The sequence below is a fragment of the Oryx dammah genome, unplaced genomic scaffold (assembly GCF_014754425.2).
Source record: "Oryx dammah isolate SB20612 unplaced genomic scaffold, SCBI_Odam_1.1 HiC_scaffold_14, whole genome shotgun sequence".
In the NCBI taxonomy this organism is placed as follows: Eukaryota; Metazoa; Chordata; class Mammalia; order Artiodactyla; family Bovidae; genus Oryx; species Oryx dammah.
Genome location: NW_024070198.1, coordinates 23,088,613 through 23,108,180, shown reverse-complemented (window position 1 = coordinate 23,108,180; position 19,568 = coordinate 23,088,613). Strand labels below are relative to the sequence as shown.

The window sequence follows — 19,568 nt, the reverse complement described above, 5'->3', positions numbered from 1 at the left end:
TCCCTTCACGTTCCTTCAGAGGCGGTGACTGAAGGAGCAGCGGGGGCCAACCAGGACAGGCTCCTGCAGGACACGGGGCTGGTCCACGGCCCCAGGCTCCGCCTCACTCACCCTACGAGCACGCCGGACGGCTGGACGGACTTCACGAAGCCCCTCAAGAGCTGCCCTTCCTCAAGGTCCTTGATGGAGTTAATCTCTGGATCTGTTATTTTGCTTTTCGTCTCTGGGTTCGTCCTAAAGGAATAGAAAGGCTTACACACATACCTCTAAGCCCTCTGCCCACCCTTCCCCGTGATAATGCACTCAGTCACTCAGTCATGTCAGACTGCCAGCCCATGGACTGTAGCCCGCCGGGCTCCTCTGTCCATGGAATCTCCCAGACAAGAATACCGGAGCTGCTTGCCATTTCCTGCTCCAGGGCATCTTCCCCACCCGGGGATCAGGCCCACATCTGCTACATCTCCCTCACTGGCGGGAGGACTCCTGACCACTGTGCTACCTGGGAAGACCTCCTATGGTAACAACTCTTTGTAAGAAGGTGACTCTGGACCTGTCAGTAGGCCATCACCTACAGAGCCCAGCCCCACCTTCTCCTGAAGTCCTGTCAGCTCTGGACAGCGCTACTAGTAACAGGGAGAGGATGGTCAAGCCTCACAAATGTCCACTTCAAACCATGGCTTCAGGCCAATCCACTTGACGGCACTCGCCCCTGCTGTCTAACCCTGGGGGCTACATCACATCCCTTCACCAGGACCACCAACAGGCAAGCCCGAGCCCCGCTCTGGATGTCTGCACCTTTCCCTGGGAAACAAAAGCCTGAGCAGACAGGTTCTTCTACAGTTATAATGTCCTCAGCTTTTCTGGATAAAAACAGGGCCGGGCATAAAGGAGGTGAGCACTGAGGCAAGCTGGGAGGCCCAAAGCCCTGTCAGACCCACACAGCCTCTCCTCAGTCCTCTGGGAGGTTCTTCCCCGATTCTTGTCCCGATGACACAGACACTCACCTGGATGATCTCAGCGACAAAGTCAGTACAGGGCTCGCAGCGGACAGGACGTAACACCTAGAACGGGAGCAAAGGAGAAGGCAGTGAAGACCCCAGCACCTGGGAGACGGAAGAGGGCCTCGGCTTCCTCTCACAAGGCTGAGCAACAGGCAGGAGTGAGCGCTCTGCTCTTCGGCCTGTGGACCACCTGCTGAGGGACTCGGGACAAGGCTCTTCTCTGGGCCTCAGTCCATCAAGTAAAGGCAGCGCTACTTGCTCTTCTCACCCAAGAACGGTGCTGGCAGAAGGAAACCAGAGGACACGCAAGCTCTCTGGAAGGCATGCAGAGCCACGTGGGGAACACGCAGGAGATGAGACCTGCCCCGTGTTGGGGGTTGGGAGGGTTTGATCTCGTGGAGAGACTCACCCAAGGAACCGTGGCAGGGACAGCCCAGGACCACTGCAGATTCACAGTTCAGAGGCGGCCCCAAGTGAGACCTAGGCGGGGAAGGCTTCAGGGGGAAAGCAGGGTTTACTCTTGCTAGGGGACTTCCACACTCACATCACAGAAAATGGCAAGTAATAGCCCAAAGTCACAGGGTAGAGAATCTTACCAGGAGGAAGGGTCTCAGCAACAATACAGCCCAAATCCTCCCACAACAGCATCTGTGTTTCCCACCAGGGCATCACGGCCCTTAACACAGGGAAGGACCTGAAGGGATTGTCTGCCTTTGGGGAGTTAACTTATCATCCACATTTGAGAGTCAAGGAACTACAACTGAACACTACTCATATGCTTAACTATAAGGTTATTAAAAAAATATATTTTGCTAAAAATAAAAAAATCACATCCGTATTTTGTAAGCCTAAAGAAAATAGATGATTCTGGATTTCTCTGTGACATTCTTCTTCTCCTAGGCCCTGGGCATTTTTGTGCTGTTGAGCTCTGGCAAGTGGCTGAGAATAAAGGCAGGTGCTGGTGGCTGGAACACTCGAGATGGGAAACAGCAATTACTGCTTTCCAGTCTCATCCTCTGGAAGGTGCCTGCTCCATTGCTGGATAATTGTGTGTGACTATCAGAAAAGTATGTATTGTACCAAGCTGAAATATGCCTCTGCAATGCTAGTTTATTCAGGCTGTGAAACAGTTTCAAAACTCTGAGGCAGGTTCATTTCTGTGCATCCAAAATAGTTAATAAAGCAACCTGACCAAGCAAAGCATAGAACAAATGTAAACAGCCAATAATCATGAAAAATGACCAGTAAGAGAAATTCAAATTAAATTAAGAGATCAATCTGGGCCTATTCAGTGGCAAAGATTAAAAATTAAGAATATCCAATGTTAGATAAAATTAAGTCCCAGTGTCGAGACTTCCCTGGTGGTCCAGTGGTTAAAACTCTGCACTCCCAATGCAGGGAACATGCTTTTGATCCCTAGTTGGGGAAATAAGATCCCACATGCCACACAGAAAAAAATGCCCAGTGTTGACAGAGGTGTGAAAAATGAACAGACACATTAACTGGTAACAGAGATAAAATTTAGCACAGTCCTTTTGGAAGACACTTTGGCAAGATATATAACATTATTTAACCCATCAATTTTACTTCTAGAAATTTATTTCACACACATACTTGCCCTAGTATCCAAACATATGTGCAAATATACTCACTTCAGCATTACTGTCCATCAACAATTATTTATATAAACTGTGATTTAAAAAAAAACACATAATGCAACTCAAAAAAAAAAGATAAAAGTAAGGTAAAGAACAAGGAAGGTTTCGAAATACTAGCATAGGAAAGAAAAAGTGCATGAGTCACTGCTATTAAGAAAAAGCAAGTTGCAGAACAGTATAGAAAATTAAATTCTACTATTACATAAGGGAAAATTGTAACTACATATATTAGAGTCTTGAAAGAAATCGAAGCAATAGTGATGGAGAAACAGAGGAGCAACAGCAATGTTCAGTTTCCACTTTATATACTATTTTTTTTTTTCCGGTACAAAACCATACACCTGTAATTTAAAAAAATCAAAACCCCCCAAATCCTCACCAATCCCACAGATAGTGGGAAAAAGTTAAAGAGTGCAGCCTACCTGACAATCTGCTGTGGGGCGAAGTCTTCTAGGCGCACCTCTGAGTAGGAGTCACTCACGTGGAACATGCTGACTCTTCCAACCCTCCCGAAGGGGAAGGAGACGGTCAGCCCCTCCTGGGGCGTCACCTTCACCACACGGCCCATGGCCACTTCCCCCTTCTTGAGCTTGTGAGGACCTGGCAGGACAATGAACCAGACGCAGGGGAGAAGAAGTGAGCCAAGAAAGAAGCTGAGACAGTAGCCAACCAGAGGCTGGCGGGAGGTGAAGGTGTCTGGGCTCAGGGAGTCTAGAATGAGTGGACCAGAATGATCACACAGACCCAGACCACTGTACCACGTGGTCAAGGATGCCAAGCCGAGTGCTGGACAACCCTTTCTGAGAGACCTAAGAAAAACAACTGTAGGTAAAGGTGTCTCAGACACAGGCCACAGAGCAAAGCCCCAAGAGAAAAGCTGTTCCAAGGACACAGCCTCTGCAGTAGAATTCCATGGCATCCTTGGCATCCTTCAACCTGGGCTATGACTAAGACCTTCTCCCAACCCTTTCCACCCCCTCCCTTCCTTGACCAGGTCCCATTTCATCACCACACCTATGAGTGAAAGAGACAAGAAGGCCTTGGAGGAATCTGCTGGGCCAACCACGGTGGCCTTCAGGGCCTGGCCAATCTGGAACTTCTTATCTGGATGTTTCAGAACCTAGCAAGATAAAAAATTTCCTTTGATGTTTGAAGAAAGGCCTGTCATTCATCTAAAACCACAGTACAGTAAGTATCCCCTATGGGACAGATCCCTGTCCCCACTTTGAGCACACACCAAGGATTAAGTCGAGCTCAGGGAGGTGGGGTTTCCTCTCCAGGCATCTCAGGCACACTGACCTTGAAGCTAAGAGAAGTAAGCAACAAGGGAATTCTCCCTCGGACGTCTGGAGCAATCTCCACCTCGAGCCATTTCTTAACCATGTTGTACTAGGAGGGAAAAAAAACAAGAGGAGAAATGGAATGGGGCAGATACAAGCATCTCATCTTTTCCTTTCACTAAAACAGACACTCCTAAAATCACACTGAAAGGGCCCTAATCCTACATTTTCCCAAGTAACAGAAACTCACCCCCACGGCCCAATGGCCCTGCCCACCCGCCACTTCTCACAGGCTTTACTCAGTCTAGCTCAGAGCCTCCACCAGCCCAGCAGAACACACATCCTTCCTGGTGCCTCAGCTGATCAGGAGGCAGAAAAGTCCTGAGAGATAACGTCCTAAAGCAGTAGAACCAATCCCAACCTCATAGCCTCCTCCAAGCTCAGTTGTGCACAGTGAGTTAACAGCCTTCAGGGACTAACATCTCATTTATAGATCAGTTTAGATTTTTCTATTGACACAGTGCTCTACCCTAAATATACACCCCAATTTTCAAGTCAACTCAAAAAACATTTATCAAGCAGCCACTACACACGGCATGATAGTGGTAACAGCCAGGCCCTGCCTTCAAAGAGATTACAGTCTGCAAAAAGTAAGCTGACTGAGTATGCAAATGACTAGAGCAGAAAGCAACACACAGGAGTATAATATGCTATAGACTCTCTAGGAGAACTAGTAAGAAGGGAAGGTTATTTGTGCTAGACCTTGAATTATAGGCAATGGGAACAGACAGTACCCCAGTGTAGAAATAAAGAAGGGAGAAAAGAGGAGGTTTTCAGCATGACCGGTACTCCAGATTCATGAGGTCAGATTATAAACAGTCCTTTTTTTTTGGCCACACTGTGTGACTTATGGATCTTAGCCCCCAACCAGGGATCAAACCCATACCCCTGGCAGTGGAAGTGAAAAGTCCTAAGCACTGGACCACCAGGGAAATCCCCCTGAAGAACCTTAAATATTATTCTAAGGCATCTTGGGTTTATGAATATCTATAGACAAAAAGTAACTAAACGTATCAAGCATCATGGACATAATTAGACAGATGGTCATGCAGGAAGACTCTGGCAACACTGAAGAGGAGTTACCCCTCAAGGTCAAGTCCAGACAGATCCTGACCTTCTCTCTGATATATTCTAACCAGTACAGTTCTCACTGATCTCTTCCCTTTACTCAACTACTATTCCACTTAGGGTTTGAACACATAATCTGACACCCAATTTACATATTGTTTTACACTGTTCCTGAACTTTATGAAAGGCAAAAATCTAAAATCCAATACTTTATTTTAAACAGAATTTTTTATTTCTTGTATGTTCTGATAAAACTTTATTTGTGGACACGGAAATGTGAATTTTACATTATTTAAAACAAAGTACTGGATTCAAATTCTTGCTCTATGATGTATTTTTCTATTTTGTAAAAGAAATCTACAAACACGTAGAACTGTGAGTTGCTTGCTGTTTGGAAGCCATAAATTTAGCTCCTTGAATAGACCAGATGTTTTCTAGGAGCAGAGGGCTTTACTGTCTCCCACACATCAGCAAGGCAGCAAGCACAGAATCAAAGCCTAGTGCAAATGGTCATTGCCAGTTCCTCCCCCCTTTCTTCTATAAGAAAGACAGCACTGCATTGCACGGCATGCACTTCTCACCTTCTTCAAGAAGCAAGTCACAGTCTGACCAGCCTGATACTGTTTAATCTTCTCCAAGGGGCTTACAGAGTGAGTGTTGAGAGCAGTATGGCCATCCTCCTTCAGCTCACTGTTTGCAGAAAGGCAATGGAAAGAGTAAACCAATCTCTATAAGCTTCTAGCTTGAGACCATCTCCCCCAACTGGCCTTGGATTAATTTTACTGGACTCCCCTAACACATACACACCAACCATGCACACCTCCATTTCTGTCCACAAAGGGGAATGAATGTTCACAATACCTGCATGAAAGTTAATCCTTTCCAACTCACTCACCTAGGTATGAACAAACTACAAAGTAGGTAGCCAACAATAAAATGAAATTACTTTACTTATTTCAATGCTTGAGCTACCGCTTTACTGTTTGCAGAACTGCTTTCACAAATGAATGTGACAACACTCTCATGTCTGATTCAAACAGGAAAGATACTATTAAACTCATTTTATGCTACAGACCCAAGAACTCAAGTCAGAGCTTCTGATTCAAAAATTCAGGGCTCTGTCCCATGCTGCTGCTGCTGCTGAGTCACTTCAGTCATGTCCGACTCTGTGCGACCCCATAGACGGCAGCCCACCAGGCTCCCCCGTCCCTGGGATTCTCCAGGCAAGAACACTGGAGTGGGTTGCCACTTCCTTCACCAATGCATGAAAGTGAAAAGTGAAAGGGAAGTCGCTCAGTCGTGTCCGACTCTTTGCGACCCCATGGACTGCAGCCTACCAGGCTCCTCCGTCCATGGGATTTTCCAGGCAAGAGTACTACCTTGGCATTATCACTTTCTTGATTCTCTTCGTCTATGCAGAAAAGCAATGAGATGTGGCCTGAAATATCAGTCTACAAATCACTTCAAAGGAAGCACAGAGCTCCCATTGTTCCAACCCAACCCACCTTACCCATTCAAATTTCTAAAACAAAACAGAACTCGTCAATAAAATGGTACAAGTAACACTGGTAAAACTGTAACATATAATAGCCAAGTACTGGTCAATATAAAAACCACAGGAAACTTATATACAAGTAAAGTGGAAATACAGATATCCTATGAACTTTGAGAACATGGTACTAAGTGAAATAAACCAGTCACAGAGGACCATGCATGACTCCCCTTATATGAGGCATCTAAAGACATCAAACTCAAACTCAGAGAAACAAAGTAGAATGATGGTTGCAAGAGGCTGGGAGGTGAGCAGGAAATGAATGGGTATAGAGTTTTAGTTAATGCAAGATGAAAAGGTTTAGAGATCTGTTTACAACAATTGTGCATATAGCTAACAATATGGTAAGAGCATAAATTTACATTGTGTTGTCACCACAATAAAAAAAATTTGAAAAAAGATTAGAACACAGATTAATACAAAGAAAAGCCCAAATGAAGACATAGGGAGGAGAGAGCCATTTGTAAGCTGAGACAGGCCTCAGGGGCACAAACTCTGCTGATACCTCTGTCTCAGACCAAAAGTCTCCAATATCATGAGAAAATAGATGTCTGCTGTTTAAGCTAGAAAAAAAAATTTTTTAAATAAACCACAAACACACATTATGTGTTATCTTTTTTCTTTTTCCCAAATTATTTTAATTTACCTTTCTCTCAAAAAAAAAAAAAAGCAGCCGTAACTGCTTTAATGCCAAGAGAAAATTCAGCAACTAGCAGGAATTCCAAAGACACACATAAAGATTCCTGAACCGTCTGCTCTCCTAACTGCAGCCCCTCCAAACGAGTAATTAATTAATCAGGAAACATCTCATCTAGTTTGAGAGACCCTCACCCACCCTGAACTCTGCTCCAAGATACAGGACATTCTCTTTGTACAGGAGATCCGCATATCTAAGTGGGAATGAAAACATGGTGGCATTTTGTCAAGTTAGTCAACACCACAGATTAAACAAATGTTTTCCCTCCTGACTTCAAGATACATGATTTTAAACAAAAGCATTTGAGAAACACAGCAGTTATACCATTATGTTTATACTATGCTTCTCAGAGGCATTGATTACAATAAAATAATTAACAATACAACACAGGTGCACGGAGGAGGTGCAAGATGCTCTCGAGTTTTACCTGCCCATCTGTCTGTCTGTTATTGTAACTCTCCCTCCCCCACCTCCTCAATGCAATGCACTCATTTCCTGGCTTGACCCACACTACAACAGCACTGTCAGCATCTGGTGCTCCGGGCTCAGACTTATTTCCCTATCTCAGACACAAGCCCTCGCAGAACTATTCCACTTCTGTTCTAATCCCTTTGGGATGCTGATCAAACCTTAACCTCAGGAAGTTGTTTAAGTTGTCCTGTCCTTGCGTAACACTCTAAGCACATAAGACTTACAGCCTGGATGGGTGGAGGCCTGACTCTGCAGAAGCACTGGAGAAGGCACTGGCGACCCACTCCAGTACTCTTGCCTGGAAACTCCCATGGACAGAGGAACCTGGTGGGCTGCAGTCCATGGGGTAGCTAAGAGCGGACATGACCAAGTGACTTCCCTTTCACTTTTCACTTTCATGCATTGGAGAAGGAAATGGCAACCCACTCCAGTGTTCTTGCCTGGAGAATCCCAGGGACGGGGGAGCCTGGTGGGCTGCCGTCTATGGGGTCGCACAGAGTCGGACACAACTGACGTGACTTAGCAGTAGCAGCAGCAGCTTCATTCGTGGATGGCGTATTCGGTTCCAAGAGGCTGGGTTTGTTTTTTTCTTTTTTCAATGTGGGAAGCAGAAGCAGACAGGCCCACAGATCAACATGCTTAAGATTCTCTGAAAGAATGACCCCAGACAAACCAGGTCCACCACTACAAAGAGCTACCAGTTCTACTAGCCTACTACCAGTTCCACCAGTTCACTCGGAACCCCTTGTGGAACATCCCTTTGCATAATCCGCTAAGTATGACCTGAAATTTTCAGTCACCAAGCAGTAGTCCACACTCAAAAGAACAAGTATTCTTGGCTACACGGTGTATGTTTAGGGAATTACTGAGTTCTAGAATACTAGGTTCAAATAGATTTAAGGGATTAGAGCTGATAGAGTGCCTGAAGAACTTTGGTCGGAGGTTCGTGACATTATACAGGAGGCAGTGATCAAGACCATCCCCAAGAAAAAGAAATGCAAAAAGGCAAAATGGTTGTCTGAGGAGGCCTTACAAATAGCAGCGAAAAGAAGAAAAGCAAAAGGCAAAGGAGAAAAGATACACCCATTTAAATGCAGAGTTCCAAATAGCAAGGAGAGATAAGAAAGCCTTCCTCAGTGATCAATGTAAAGAAATAGAGGAAAACAACAGAATGGGAAAGACTAGAGATCTCTTCAAGAAAATCAGAGATACCAAGGGAACATTTCATACAAAGATGAGTACATTAAAGGATAGAAATGGTATGGACCTAACAGAATCAGAAGATATTAAGAAGAGGTGGCAAGAATACATAGAACTATAAAAGATCTTCATGACCCAGATAACCATGATGGTGTGATCACTCACCTAGAGCCAAACATACTGGAATGTGAAGTCCAGTGAGCCTTAGGAAGCATCATTATGAACAAAGCTAGTGGAGGTGATGCAATTCCAGTTGAGCTATTTCAAATCCTAAAAGATGATACTGTGAAAGTGCTGCACTCAATATGCCAGCAAATTTGGAAAACTCAGCAGTGGCCACAGGACTGGAAAAGGTCAGTTTTCATTCTAATCCCAAAGAAAGGCAATGCCAAAGAATGCTTAAACTACCACACAATTGTACTCATCTCACACGCTAGCAAAGTAATGGTCAAAATTCTCCACGCCAGGCTTCAACAGTACGTGAACCATGAAATTCCAGATTCAAGCTGGTTTTAGAAAAGGCAGAGGAACCAGAGATCAAATTGCCAACATCCGTTGGATCATCAAAAAAGCAAGAGAATTCCAGAAACACATCTGCTTCTGCTTTATTGACTACGCCAAAGCCTTTGACTGTGTGGATCACAATGAACTGTGGAAAATTCTTAAAAGAGATGAGAATACCAGACCACATTATCTGCCTCCTGAGAAATCTGTATGTATGGAGGTCAAGAAGCAACAGTTAGAACTGGACATGGAACTGACTGGTTCCAAATCAGGAAAGGAGTCCATCAAGGCTGTATACTGTCACCCTGCTTATTTAACTTATATGTAGAGTACATCATGAGAAATGCTGGACTAGATGAAGCATAAGCTGGAATCAAGATTGCAAGAAGAAATGTCAATAATCTCAGATATGCAGATGATCACCCTTATGGCAGAAAGCAAAGAACTAAAGAGACTCTTGAAAGTGAGAGAGTGAAAAAGTTGGCTTAAAACTCAACATTCGAAAAAAACTCTCAACATTCAGAAAACTAAGATCATGGCATCTGGTCCCATCACTCCATGGCAAATAAATGAGGAAACAGTGACAGACTTTTTTGGGGCTCCAAAATCACTGCAGATGGTGACTGCAGCCATGAAATTAAAAGACGCTTGCTCCTTGGAAGAAAAGCTATGACCAACCTAGACAGCATATTAAAAAGCAGAGATATTAAGGTCCATCTAGTCAAGGCTATGGTTTTTCCAGTAGTCATATATGGATGTGAGAGTTGGACTATAAAGAAAGCTGAGCACCAAAGAATTGATGCTTTTGAACTATGGCATTGGAGAAGATTCTTGAGAGTCCCTTGGACTGCAAGATCAAACCAGTCCATCCTAAAGGAAATCAGTTCTGAATACTCACTGGAAGGACTGATGCTGAAGCTGTAATTCCAATACTTTGGCCACCTGATGTGAAGAACTGACTCATTTGAAAAGACCCTGATGCTGGGAATGATTGAAGGCTGGAGGAAAAGGGGACAACAGAGGATGAGATGGTTGGATAGCATCACCAACTCAATGGACATGAGTTTTTGAGTAAGCTCTGGGAGCTGATGACAGACAGTGAAGCCTGGCGTGCTGCAGTCCATGGGGTCGCAAAGAGTTGGACACGACTAAGTGACTGAACTGAACTGAGAATACCAGGTTGAGAGCAAAAATGTTTCTTTTTGTCAAACATCAACAAACAGACTTGCAATCAGCCTTTAAATTGATACTTAAACTCTGAATACAGCTTTCACATTGATTTTCATATAATCTCTCTAATTTAGCTATACTGAGAAACCAGACAAACATCCCTCCTGAAGAAAAAAATAAAACCTGGACAGAGAGAGGCAAAATAAGTCACAATACTGGCTGAATTAAGACTAAGAATTCAGGTTCCTGACTCCAAAGCCCAAGCTCTTTCTACGGAACCACTGGAGTTCCCCTCACCTTGGCCGAACACTCAGCTCTGGGATGGTTCGAATAAATCTGGGATGACTTACTGGGAGAAACCTGGAAAAGAAATAAAGTCAAATCAATTCTCCTATTCTCTGTCACACTATAATCTGGAGATCAGAATTTCTAACTTCCCACTCAACTGAGCTTAAAAAAACCACCCATTCCACCGCCACACTGCCCACTGGTAACATCAGGCTTGAGGGTTTCCATTCTCAACGTTTGAGTCAACGTTCAGAAATTAGCTCATCTGATCTTTTGGGATTATCATATTAAACCCTGAAATGAATTTTCCTTACAGATAATATACTCCAACTCTTTCATTCTAAAAAGAAGGAAATTGAGGTCTAGAGAGAATAAATGACTTATTGAAGTTCCCACAGGTACTGAAATTAATATGCAAATTATAGGCTAGACTTAGAATTCTTCTTTTGGTTTTCTTATAGCAAGGACTTCTGCAGCAATAACATACTGTGACTTGACTTAAAGTAAATGAATACAATTAAGGTATGTACTGGAGAGTGGATTATAGTAACTGCTGATATATCCTGAGCTTTAACTATGAGTCAGACAACCCAGCAGGCACACTCCACGCTAGGTGTTCTTTTTCTAGTCACTGCGATGGCCCTACAAGGTAGTCACTATTATCACTCTCACTTTACAAATTAGGAAAATAAAACTGAGAGAGCTAAGGAACTGTTTAAGTCGTGGTCATGTAATTTTGAGTGGCAAATCTGGAATTCAACCCAGATCTGACTTTAAATGAATGCTCTTAACCACTGCCTTATACACCATTAAAAAATTAAAGAGAGACAAAGGGACTCTTTGGTGAATATTTTGGTGAACTAAAAAGAAAATCTGACATATGCACAATTTTTGAACCTGCCCCAGTTCCCATCCCTGCTCCCACAATTACAGCAAGCTCTCCTCAAAGCCAGACCCTCTGCATAAACAAAAACGAAGCTAAAAAAAAAAAAAAAGCCAGCCTCTCGCCCTAAGCTTCCATACTTGAAGGTCTTCATGTCTCTCCCGCCAATCACTCGGGCAGTGACTTTCTTCCCAACTTTCAGCTTGGCAGTAGGAGATGTGCCCACTGGAACATCATCTAGAATGTGGGAGGCATGGATGCAGCCAATGATGCCATCTTCCAGGGTCACAACCACACGGGTAGGCTTAATGGATTTGACAGTCGCCGTGACCGTGTCCCCAATGGACAGGGTGTGCTTCTTTACAGCCCCTATGACCAGAGCTGGGTCCACCTCCTCATCCTCGTCGACTGTCTCTGAGTCCTTCCGGGTCTGTCTCATGGTCCTCTTGGCAGCTGGCCCCTCAACGGCTAAAAGGAGACCGGTCACTCCTGGTTCTGTGGTCTGGAGGGTGAGGGAGACGCCTTGCCCCACCTGTAATTTCTCTGAGTCAAAGCGGAAGGTGTCGTTCAGGTGAGAGGTCAGGGAAAAAGCTGCGAGGTGGCCAGTTTCTACCAAGGAGGCGATGGCAAAGGACTCCTCCAAGTGCTGCACAATGGCCTGGAGGTCACTGCCTTTCTTCAGCTGGAAAATAGAAAACCACCATCCCTGCTTCTTACAGAGCACAAGGACTCATTCCTCACCCACTGGGCAGGGTGTGACCGAGGAAGCCCGCTGAGTCCCGGGGACCCAAGGCTCACGTGAGCTGGAATAAACTAGCCTCCACTCCCGGGACCCAATTTCCCCTCCTGTATTCTGAGGCTGTCGACATGATCACACTCAAGGAACACACTCAGGATCACCTGGAGTTAGCTTCTGTTTTGAATGCAGATTCCCAGTCCTATCCTACAATTGGCGAAAGCAGAACTTCACAGGTGACTGATGTACAGCTGGGTGACCACTAACGGTGCTCCAGCTTTAACACAACGCTGTGGTCCCTGCTCTCTAGGCCTGCAGCTCTCCATCCAGTGTTTTCACTCAGCCAACAAGAGAGTCATTACCGACAGCTTACTGTGTATGAGGATGTAGCCTATCCTTCCCCATCATCCAACCTGTGCTCACGCCTTCACAAGAGCGCCAGCTTCACTCAGATGATAAAATGGAAATGGGGCCTACTAGAAAGCTTGTATGCAAGCATACTAAGTTGCTTCAGTTGTGTCCGACTCTTTCGACCCTATGACGGTAGCCCACCAGGCTCCTCTGTCCATGGGGATGCTCCAGGCAAGAATGCTGAAAAAGGTTGCCGTGCCCTCCTCCAAGGGATCTTCCCAACCCAGGGACTGAATCTGCGTCTCTTACGTCTCCTGCATTTGCAGGGAGGTTCTTTACCACTAGTGTCACCCGGGAAACCCTGTTAGAAAGCTTAGTGAGGGGTTAATACTGTTTGCTATTTCTTTTTGTGTCTCAAAGTCTAAAAATTAGAAGCAACTAGAGGTTAAGGATTACATCTATATAATCCTCTGTAACATACCCTATGCAATGAGGAGCTTAATAAGTACTTCAGAAAATGATGAAATATATGTGTCATCTGGAGAGAAAATACCACTCATTTTGAGAGCTTTCTTGAAGCTATTCTTTGCCTGTGCAGAATAAAGCTATTCTTTGTGCAGATGAACAGCCTGGAGTCAGACTACCCACAGACATGTTCTGTTTGGTTCACATGATGTTTAAAAAAGTTTCTAACATTTCCCATACCTATTTCAAAAAAAGAAAATTAAAATTCTGCCTTCTCTTAAAATTCAATGCCTTAGCAACACTAACCCAGATGCTCTCACGTGGCAACAAGCAGACAGTGGTCTCCACTCCTCTGCAGGGACTCCTCAATCGGTCAGAGTCCTACAGTTTCCACCCTTGCCTGCTGCTCTCCTCTATGACACCAGCTTGGCCCTAATCAGGGTGACCATGTGACTCATCCGCCTGAACTAGAGTGAAAGTCACTGCTACTAACGAGCACACCAGGGCCATTCCCAGGCTGTCCCATGGTTGTGACCTGGTGATGTCACTGCCAGGGCCTAGGTTCAATCCCTGGTCAGGGAACCAAGATCCGGCAAGCCACACAGCTTGGTCAAAAAAACAAAAACAAAAAAAAAGCACACCAGAACAACAGGTACACCTGGGAATGACCCAAACAAATCCAGGCACATAGCTACCCTGTATACACGCATCTGCAGAGCATGTGGGGTTGAAGGGGTGTGTAATGCCTCTGAAATCATGGGAATGAAGTCCACAATCAACAAGCTTACCTTTTTAGCTTTTCTATTCACCAAATCGTAGCAGAGGGAAACATGTACTTCCAACTTCAACATATCAACGTTTAAGATTACAGCCTTCTTTTTCTGCCCAGGTTCCAGCTCCTGCCCTGCAGAGTGCAGAACCATACACAGGAAGCTGTGATCACCCTCCTGGAGCGGGGGAGGGGGGAAGAAGACAGCACCTCCCCAACCGTCCTGCAGCCCTTAGGCACAAAACAGAAGAGGACCTATGTCCTGGGTCTATACGGGTTAAGGAAGCCTAGGGTTGAGTTCCCATAATTCAAGTGTGTCAATTCATACAACCTGATAAATAGATTCACCCAAATACAACAATAAAAGGACTCATAACTAAACCTTCTTTAGTACTGCTGCTGTCTTCATTTGCATTTATACAAGATAGGCACACCAAAAACGTCTATTGAATCAGCTCATCTAGCCTACGTATTTGGAAATTCTGTACCCAGCAGAGGAAGCAACGGGCAAAGGGTTCCCCTATCAACCAAGAAAGGTGAGAGAGATGTACTCACCTGCCCGATGATACTTGCTGGCTCTCAGGACCAAGCCAGGCACGGGGCCCTCACTGAACAGCACAGAACCGTCTTCCAACACCTCCTGCACCTCCAGATCAAGGGCCATCCCCGGGGTCATCTCAGCCAAAGTCTGGATCAACACAGAGTCTGACAGAAATCCAAAGGAAACAGGGATTAACAAGATGAAACAACACTCACCATTCTTTTCCCTTTGGAAATATGCTGCCATACGGAGGACATTTCCAACGCTCTGCACTGGAAAACACCGTGAAGGTAAAACCACTCTTGGTAAAAAATCTGACGTCCATGAACACTCCCATCACAGGCAGAGACCTATGCCCCCTGCGAATCCCTCCTGGCCATAATTCATGGAGATAGCCAATGAATGTCAGGAACACATGTTTTGTCTTGGCTTTGGAATTTTCATCCTTTCTGTTTAGAAACTACCCTCTCAAGCTTCTTATTCCCAAATCCCACTGGGGTTCCAATAATTCTACACAATGTTCAACACTTGGGAGGATCAGACTAATAACCCTCACAAAGTCCTCCAGCAAGTCCCTGGTTCCATTTTATCACTCACCACACGTGATGAATAAAGGAACAGAAAGTGGAGGGGTGAATGGACTCGCACAAATGCAAACCTGAGGCTACAGAACTCAGGGGAGTCTGGATTCTGGACTGGGAGGGAGCACAGCAACTCCTGGCCTAATAGCGACGATCTTTTACTGGAATCTGGGCGGCAGTTAAACAGGGGCTTTCACTTTATAAACATTGATTGAGCAGTACCCTAACAGATCTGTGCACTTTTCAGAGGTCCTACTCCCATTTTTTAAAGTTTAGCCTTGTTTTTTTAAATATCAGGGGAGCCAAACAACTCATTGGAACAGACAGGCCTAATGGAGGCTGCACACGCTCCACCCTGGCCCTCACTGTCTGCCCTATTGCCCCCACCTCGGTTGCTCATGAGGCTCCGGACGCCCTGCCGCTCCTCCAGGCACTGGCTCAGGAGGAGGAGGCTGGTTGTAGCCAGGTCCCCCAGGGTGCAGTCCGACAGCCGCAGCGACAGCAGCATCCGCTGCTTCTCCTCGTCCACGTTGGTCACCTTCGCAACCACCGTCTGCCCCTCGACAAAGTGGTCACTTGTGGAGGTCACAAACTTGTCACTCAAGATCTAAAGGGAAGAATCATGCACAAAACGAAGAAAGGAAAGGAAGCTTCTATTAGAACAACCCCCTTGAAACACCCAGAAAGAAGTGTGTGAGGCAGTAGGTGTACCCCAACAAAGTACCTCCAGTTCTGAGTACAGCTGTATTCCCCTTCCATAAAAACACAGGAGGCGCCCTGGCTGCCAACTCAGCCTTCTAAGGCCACCCAACAAAGAAGGCCCAGAGCAACTCTCTGCCCCTCACTATGCATGCTTCTGGAGCCCTCCCCTCTGCTCCCATCTTTAAAATTGTTTTGGCAGGAGATACAAATGAGACCTGCCCAGGCAAGACACGAGGGAAACACACTGAGGGAAGGGACGAGAGATTTATGAAATGTCTGTGGCAGGAATGAGCGATGAGCTCTTTGCTCTCCACCATCCTACACGGGCTTTGATAAGAATCCCTCGCCCTCTGGGTCTCAGTGTATGCAGTAACCTAAGTGATCCTATGGGATCTCTAGGATCCTCTCCAGTTGCAAAAGCTGGCCATCCAATGACCTTCCCAACACTATAGCGTGAAGTGGAAAGTTACTCCTTCACCAGGACACAGCCCTGAGCCGGGACACACAACGGGCAAGAGGAGTGCAGACGGAATCTCAGCTCCACTCCTCACCCAGCACCTTTATGTGATGCCCCTGAGAGTGTTTCAAGAGAATATAGAGTATCCTGCTCTTCCCCACCAGCCCTCCAGGTCTGTGACCCTGTTGTCTCCCCTCAAAGGCCCTTGTGCAGGAATCTGAACTTACAGCTTTGGGGGCCAGTCCACTAAGACCTGAGGGGAACTGGACAAACACACCGTAGTCCTTGATGTTCTTCACAAAACCAATGAGCAGCATTCCGGGATGGATTTCTGAGAAGCTCTTGGGATTCTGGCCACCCTCTACTGCGGAGACCAAGGCTGGCTTCCTGCAAAGCAGCTAGTGGACTTCATCAAGGAATGTTCCCGAAAGGGCAGATGCACTGTCCACCTCTCCCGTCTCCTTTCTCCACTCTCTCTACCACAGTGATTCTCTGAGTGTGCAGATGAACAGCCACCACATCACCTGGAACCTGAGGCAAACCCTTACACACCCCCCAGACCTGCTGAATCAGACGGGGTGGGGCTGCAGGAGACAGCAGGCTCTGCTGGACCAAAATCCTCCAGGTGACTGACGCACATTGCAGTCTGGGAATTGCTGTTTCATTCCTTTTCTTATCAACTTATCTCTGGATTGCCAGAGGGGACTGGAAGGGAATGGCTCACCCCCGGTGGCTTGGCAGCTGGATCAGCCATGACACCACCCTCTTGCCTCCATCTTATACCAACCAACCCTATTTCACCTCCTCTGTCCATCTTCATTCTGAGATTTCATTTTACATTCTGTGAGAAAGAAGGTGGGGTCTTCCTTCTAAGCGGCCACACTAAGACCAAATTGAATATTCTGAGACCTGTATCTCAGCAGGGGAGAGGGGGAGGAAGAAAAGAGATAGCGGGTCCTTACCAACTGTTCCAACTTGGGGACAAGCACCAAGCGCCCCGAGAAGGCTGGATGTGCCACTGGGGGTGTCCCGCCGGGCCCGGCATGCCACGCGGGCCCCTCCCCAACACCCCGGGCTCCCACTCTGTGCTGACCACTAGCATCAGCGAGCAGCACCTCGGTCTTGCTCTAATTACCACCAGGGAAACAGAGGCAAAGTGCAGGCTTGCCCCCTGGTGTGGTTTGATGGATGGGTGTACCTCTGAAGGCAGAACCCACTTCTTTCCCATGAGTTTCCAACTAAGAGCAGAACCTGACCTGGAGGTCCCGTGCCCCTCCCCAGAGGCGCAGCACTCCCCCACCTCCACTTCCGTGGGCCTCACAGCCCAGTAAAGGATACAACCCGCTCCTCAGTGGCGCTCAGACACAGGACCCGGTGCAGGGTGTCACCTGTCTGGAGCCAGTGATACAACAGTGGGCCGTTGGTGACGTGGTCCGACAGATGAGCCGTGGGGAGGAAGCCGGGGATGTTGTGGGGCAGGACAGCCACCTTCAGCCCGTCTTTGGTCTTCTCTAAAACCTTCACATCCACCAACTACCCAGGGAGGAGAAAGACAAAAATACAGTACTTGTCTTGACAAGAGAGCAGCCTGTGTGGGTCAGGCGGAGATCAGAGGCACCAAATTCCAGTACCAGGCATGACTGAGAAGTCGGGATCAGAGAAGCAGCTTTCTCCCACTCCTACCTCACCCCAAAGACCCGGCAGGCATGCACACCACACACACAGCAGGATCCATCTGCTGCCCACGTCGCTCCTTTCCCAAGCCCCTCCAATGGGTCCCAAGGGAAAGACAGCCTGGCACACCGGCCCTAGAGCCCAGAGAGAAGAAGGGCAGCAGCACACCGAGGACAAGCCGCGCAGCAGCAGCATTCTCCTTTCCTGAACAGCCTCCCTGTGCTCTGACACACAGCCCAGAACTGTAGGCGGCTCCTTTGAGCTTCCTCCTCCAGTGGTTCCAGGACCCCAGTATCAGTGGCACCCTGCTCTCTGCTTCTGTAGCTAAATCAATTTGTCTGGAGAAGTCAGGTACCTGCCCAGCACTAACAGCTTTCTTTTTCTTCTGACTCTGTCCTTCACACTCTTGCTTCGGATCACTCAACAGCCTGAAGGATAAGAGCATCCTCTCCTTGGACGGCTCACAGTTCAGCACGGCGACCTTCACCACCTGGTGAGAAACCACACCTGCTCAGCACTGGAGAGAGGTACCCCCGCAACCAGTGCCGCACAGGCCTTGGGAAAGCCCCCAAGACTCTGGATCAGACCAGAAGGCAGTGAAAATAAATGTACTGAGAGTTACACAGAATCCCCATGAATCAGCCTTCTGGGTGAAAAAACAGACATGAATGAATTTTGGGGTATAACTCCAAGTTTAAAAAAATTTTTTTCCTAGTCTGCTGCAGACTCACTAGATTTAAGACAGTGCCCCCTTGTGGTGACAGTGGCCTCAGACCAACTGCTGATGTGAGGGACTCAGGTGTATTGTGGTGAAGACTAACACCTTTCAGGTTGAGGGCCTAGGGTCCATTAGGTTTACCAGCTTCCAGTGAGCCCTTGTGAGGGTTTCTCTCTGTTCCATTCCATCTCCACTGAGCTGGCTCAGGCCCATTACCCACATGCTCTCTTCCAGATCCCTTAAAAGGCAGCTCTCCTACTCCTTCAAATCTGTGTTCCCAGGGTCATCGAGGAGAGGAGCCTGTCCAGGGTTAGGGTTACCTGGCCCGTGTAAAAGACACTCTCTGGGTCAGGGACGTACTCGGCACTGAGCTCGTGCCTGGGCACCAGTCCCTGCACGTCATTGTAGAACTTCACGATGCAACCGTAGTCCTTGACCCGGAGGATAAAGCCGTGTGTCTGCAGACCAGGCTTGGCATCATCATAGCAGGTGATGGCAGGAAGTTTGGACTCAACCAGGGTTTTCTTCAGGGTCATCATGAGCTTCTTGGCTTTAGGGTCACAAAGCAAAACCTAGAGACAGGATACTGGCTGTCACCAAATCATCTATTATTGAGGGAGCAACTGCAAGAGGGAGTCTCTGCCACCCCCTGAGCCTGAGGGCCATGTGCTGTTCTGTGCTTAGTTGCTCAGTCATGTCTGACTCTTTGCGACCCCATGGACTGTAGCCCACCAGGCTCCTC

The 19,568-nt window shown here is 46.8% G+C and overlaps 1 protein-coding gene across 2 annotated transcripts in view; it reads right to left on the bottom strand.

Moving 5' to 3' along the window:
* PDCD11 (programmed cell death 11) overlaps positions 1 to 19,568 on the bottom strand; it is a 42,618-nt gene that overhangs the window by 6,873 nt on the left and 16,177 nt on the right. For both annotated transcript variants that reach the window (XM_040254314.1, XM_040254315.1), the window contains exons 13-27: positions 19,147 to 19,398; positions 18,464 to 18,598; positions 17,773 to 17,967; positions 16,662 to 16,832; positions 15,663 to 15,882; positions 14,709 to 14,858; positions 14,173 to 14,288; positions 11,973 to 12,514; positions 10,959 to 11,021; positions 5,649 to 5,757; positions 3,959 to 4,048; positions 3,674 to 3,779; positions 3,082 to 3,259; positions 1,005 to 1,061; positions 112 to 234 (exon numbers count right to left, since the gene is read on the bottom strand). In XM_040254314.1, the coding sequence (XP_040110248.1) occupies positions 112 to 234; positions 1,005 to 1,061; positions 3,082 to 3,259; positions 3,674 to 3,779; positions 3,959 to 4,048; positions 5,649 to 5,757; positions 10,959 to 11,021; positions 11,973 to 12,514; positions 14,173 to 14,288; positions 14,709 to 14,858; positions 15,663 to 15,882; positions 16,662 to 16,832; positions 17,773 to 17,967; positions 18,464 to 18,598; positions 19,147 to 19,398 (2,507 nt within the window). The remainder of the gene's footprint in view (positions 1 to 111; positions 235 to 1,004; positions 1,062 to 3,081; positions 3,260 to 3,673; positions 3,780 to 3,958; positions 4,049 to 5,648; positions 5,758 to 10,958; positions 11,022 to 11,972; positions 12,515 to 14,172; positions 14,289 to 14,708; positions 14,859 to 15,662; positions 15,883 to 16,661; positions 16,833 to 17,772; positions 17,968 to 18,463; positions 18,599 to 19,146; positions 19,399 to 19,568) is intronic.